The sequence below is a fragment of the Ylistrum balloti genome, unplaced genomic scaffold (genome assembly GCF_031769215.1).
Source record: "Ylistrum balloti isolate Yb309-2 unplaced genomic scaffold, AGI_CSIRO_Ybal_v1 Utg369988, whole genome shotgun sequence".
In the NCBI taxonomy this organism is placed as follows: domain Eukaryota; kingdom Metazoa; phylum Mollusca; class Bivalvia; order Pectinida; family Pectinidae; genus Ylistrum; species Ylistrum balloti.
This window is the reverse complement of record NW_026782072.1, coordinates 1158334-1163248: the sequence shown is the minus strand read 5'-3', so window position 1 is coordinate 1163248 and position 4915 is coordinate 1158334. Positions and strand designations below refer to the sequence as shown.

At 33.4% G+C, this 4915-nt stretch overlaps 1 protein-coding gene across 1 annotated transcript; it reads left to right on the top strand.

Annotated features, from left to right (window-relative positions):
• The first annotated feature begins 749 nt into the window (after window positions 1–749).
• On the top strand, window positions 750–3351 carry LOC132547901 (sulfotransferase 1A1-like). The gene is made up of 5 exons (XM_060211705.1): window positions 750–930; window positions 1298–1609; window positions 1957–2060; window positions 2589–2775; window positions 3242–3351. The coding sequence occupies exons 1-5, from the start codon at window positions 750–752 to the stop codon at window positions 3349–3351; spliced, it is 894 nt and encodes a 297-aa protein (XP_060067688.1).
• Window positions 3352–4915: the final 1564 nt, after the last annotated feature.

The window sequence follows — 4915 nt, the reverse complement described above, 5'->3', positions numbered from 1 at the left end:
CTCAAAAATAAGCTGGTAACCTATACGTCTGTCGAATCGTATAGGTAAAGGGACATTGGTTGCTTAATTCTAAAGGAAGTAATTTTCTGACATTGTATCATATTGATAAGTTTAATTCACACGATGTATATAATACATGAAGAGAAAAGGTCGCTCTAACGTACAGACACACTACGGTGATTGGTGAGGCTTTATTACATCTCAAACGTATGGAGACTGAAATCCGCGTTTAGTTACCTTCGCTATGATCGGTGCTCTGCTTATCACTTTTATAACGAATCATTTCTTAAAATAAGAAATGCTCCATTACATTCACCTTTCAATGTACGTGTGAGTATACGTAAGTAACTATATATGGTAATGGTGTTTGTACATTGTGAAAATCTTATTTAGACAATAAAACTACTGTGTCGACATCCATGTATTCTTATAACTTCTATATGTTTTCCCAACCCATCAGAAACCTGAACTGAAGGGTATATGTGTATATATGACACTATCAGATGTATTGATACATTGGCCTCATCACTGTAGATCGTAGTATATAGACTCATATACTACAATTTGATGCACTAACGACTTGTAGGCAAATACAACACAGAATGTAAGTATACATCCCAAATTGTTGTCATATCGACTGTATACTACCATTTGGTAACTGTTCAATGCTTAAATATGATACTGACAAAATTAATGTCTAGATTGTACCTGAAACACTATTTTTATATCTAGCAAAGAGGAATCATAAAATGGATGTGATTGAGAAGGTAGAAAGAAAGGATGAGCGTGGCAATACCATCCAGTATTCACTATACAAGGGCTTTGTATTTCCTCCCGTTATCTCGAGTAACATCCGGGACTTGGTAATCAACACTGCCCAACTTAAATGTCGACAGGATGATGTGTTGCTGTATACTTACCCCAAATGCGGTATGAACCTTTAGTATTTATGCTGGCGCATCCTGAAGCTAATATGATCACTCTATTGTTACACATTGTGTATATTCACAGCACAGAATTGAACGGAAAACTCTTTACCACTTTAATCACCACCATATGATTGAGTTGTCCATCACGCCATTTGCCACATGTTGAATAGTTTCAAAAATAGGAATGTTTGATTAGCAGAAACAATTTGACTTAAAAATATTACCTATAACTGTTTTATTTGATAATATATTTTTGAAATTCTTAAACATCCAACGTTCTTTTTTCTAAAACATAGCATTTGATCTATAACAATTCTGTCAGGAAAGCTTTATGTAAAATGCATTATTAAATATCTTGTATCTTCTAGGAACACACTGGATGTACAACATATTACGTATGTTTCTCACCGGAAACCTCACATATGCCGGTACTCCGGTGTATCTGGAGTTTTTCGATATTGATGTCATAAACAATATGCAATCTCCAAGGCTGTTTGCAACTCATCTAGAGTTAGATTTGCTTCCTGATGACATGAAGAACGGCATTGGCACGGTTGTCAACATAATCCGGAATCCTAAAGACGCTGCTGTCTCTTACTATTGCTTTTTGACCTCTTTAAAGAATGTTGGATTCACTGGGGGCTTCGATGGATTTCTAAATTTCTTTCTAAAGGATGAATGTATGTTATTCCATTATCATAACGCTTTATAATAGTCAATGCACGATTATGTCAAGCACATTATAATACATTCCTGCATTATCAGAATGTATGACAAACTTCTTGCTATGAAAGTATGTCATTAAGAGTACAGGCAACTGACACACAACAAATATAATATTATACGTAAAACATGGGCAACTGATATTTACTCGTAAGATATTATGTTATCTGAACAATGACACTTTTTTGATAATGTCCATTTAAGATTTTGTAATGTGCACTATATACATAAACTAACGGGCATACGGGTATAACAATATCAAATGCCATTAAATTGATAAAGAACTATTTACATTATATTGTAGTTTTCTTTGGAAATTGGTTTGCTGTCATCAAAGACTGGCTGGATATTAAAAAGAAGTACCCAAAGATGAGGACTCTTATGCTTTACTATGAAGATCTGAAAAGGGTAAGTAGGAAGACAAAGATAAGACCATGTAAGTAGACCTGTGATATCCATAGTAGGTAAATAATCAATATAGATATTACTACTCAAATAAGATTAACGGAATATGAGATGCATAAAAAAATCTCTTGATATCTATTTTTCTAAGTTATCAATTTTTTTAATTTCTTTTGGATTAAAAGGTTGTATTTAAAGGTGATATTCACTTGTGTGTAATTTGTACAATTTTCCTTGTAACAATATTTCCACGTGGTGTTGTAAAAAAGTTATATGTGCCATACTTACAACAGTATAACTAGTCTATTGGTCACGTCTACTAAGATGCATGGCCTGTTTCTTTTTATCTGATTAGCTAGCAATACACATAGAATGTTTGCTTTTACTTTCATTTATCATTATAGCTATACAGACACTTCTTATAGGTTCTTGAATACTGACATTTTTCATTCATCACTATAGATATATCTGCATCGAACATGTATTCAGAGCGATTGATAGAGTACAGTTTCACATTACTAATCAATGTTGCAGAATACACTTTCAAATCTGGAAAGAGTTCAGGAATTTCTTGGAATTACTAGCGATAAGGATTTCTGCAAAAAGGTGATGGCTTGCACGGACTTCACAACAATGAAACAAAAGCACAAGGAAGAATCAAAAAGCATACAGGAATTCAAAGATTTTAGTGAAGACGGGGTTCTTCCTGTGTACAGGAAAGGTCAGTATCATGTATAGATCTATCATAAATATATATTGTTTCAAGTAAGAAGTATAACGTGAGTGCTAATAAGCTAATATGCGAGAAAGATTTCAAAATATGATTTAAAAGATCGGTAAACATTTTGAAGTAAGTATTGACCAGTTTCATCTTACCTATGAGTATATTGTGATCGATTTCAAAGTTACATAATTTTACATAGAAACGTTTTTACGAATTAATTATCAAGATATAAAGTAATTTCACAGAAAGGTATTTTTCCTTGATATTCCTCCTCAAAATCGTCGAGGGAGATTTCGACTTGGTAATAAACCCATATGAAGTCCTTTTATAAATAGTGACCCATCTTTTCGTAATAATTATTTGAGTATCAAACTAATCATTTGATTTTTCTAATCCCCATAGTCGAACCTATTTTACTATTTATCCATCGACGTTTGTTCTTGTTATCTATTTTCTTCTTTAGGTGAGATAGGGGACTGGAAGAGATGGTTTACGCCAGAACAAAGCCAACATTTTGATCTTATTTATAAAGAAAAAATGCAAGGATACGATGTAGATATAGTATTTGAGTGAAAATTCCACACAAAGTAAATAAAACCATGAGGACGCCATCATAAATCCAAATGTGTGAAAATGACTAACATATCCTGAAAAATAAGGTATCAAATTACCTAATTGTTCACAATATTTCCCTTCAGATACGAAAGTGTTATATATACACCAACATTATTCCTGGTCAGTAATCTTCAATCGTGTAAACTTGCGAAAACTCAAGGTGTTGATGCAGTAAATATTAAAAGGTTACAATGGCCAGTTTTGATCTTAACAATTTAAGGCGTTAATTTTTGTGACCCCGGTTCAGGATGCTGTTTTCAGTGTTTATTTGCTTAGAATATTGCATCAACTGTTCATATTGAAAAACTCATGTCGAATGTCTTTTTAGCTAAATAAGTAACTCTGAAATAACAAGAAGATCATATTATACTAGCTGATTGACAAGAGTAATATGTTTAAATTTCTTATTGACTTTGGGAACATTACCAAATATTTTTGATAGAGTAGATAGTGTATGATGCTGGAACTGTCCACTCAGACTACATTCAACAGATGCATTTCTTTGATATTCAAGTGATCCTTGTATTCCTTATTCATGTTATCCGTTGTATGATAAATAAAATTTATATCATAAAATAAATACAATTGTGTTAGATGGTTACTTTATATATTCCTGTATATATATATATGTATATTTATCATAATCCTGCAGATTTTCTTCACATTATAATGTTATGTAAGTTGGCTCTTGCATGATTTTGTTAGTTGGATTAAGATCTTGAACTCTGACCACCTGGTGACCATCTGTTACCCTATTTAATTTATATCTCTTGTTGTTTGGATGTTATGTGTGCACGTCTTAGCGAGGGCTGTGTTGGTCAACTCGCTATGCGGTCACGGTTTTAGCTTGACCAGTCAGCAGGGGCTTTTCACGTGATCAGCGGCAGTAGTCGCAATGCTGTGCGGTCAGGGCCTGGATTGACCAATCAGCGTGGCGCGCACCTCTTCGTGATTTTGACAGCGTCATATCTTCATCATTTTTTTATGCTGCTTTCGAAGTCCCACCCTTACCACACTACCACATTTTGTCTTGAGCCAGCTTATCTATCCATGTTTTTGTGTTATTTAAACTTATGTTTGTATGCGGATAATTTGTACCCCATCTTTCTGTTGTACACATAAACTGAAGTTAATGTCATTCAGATCTATATATTATATAACAACATTGATTGATATAATGGGTGTATTTGAAATGTTACTGTCATTTAATAAATGACCATTTGACAACATTTCTTTGTTGTTTTTTGTTTATAAGATATGTACAACAAATCACAAGCTGCAGTCTCTGAGCTGGGTTACCATGCTAACACAAACATATTTACTACATTATCCGACTATTACCCATTGACTTCGCTCATGTATAGCTTTGCTTAAGTGTCACTCCTGTAATATATATCATTGGACATTTTGTATTGACTGCATCACTCAGAAATCTACTCTAAAGTCGCAATGATTGACAATGGCGTTACTTTATGGTACAGGCAATTCTGATTTTGTCCTTTTACTTACCTGTTAAATGTAA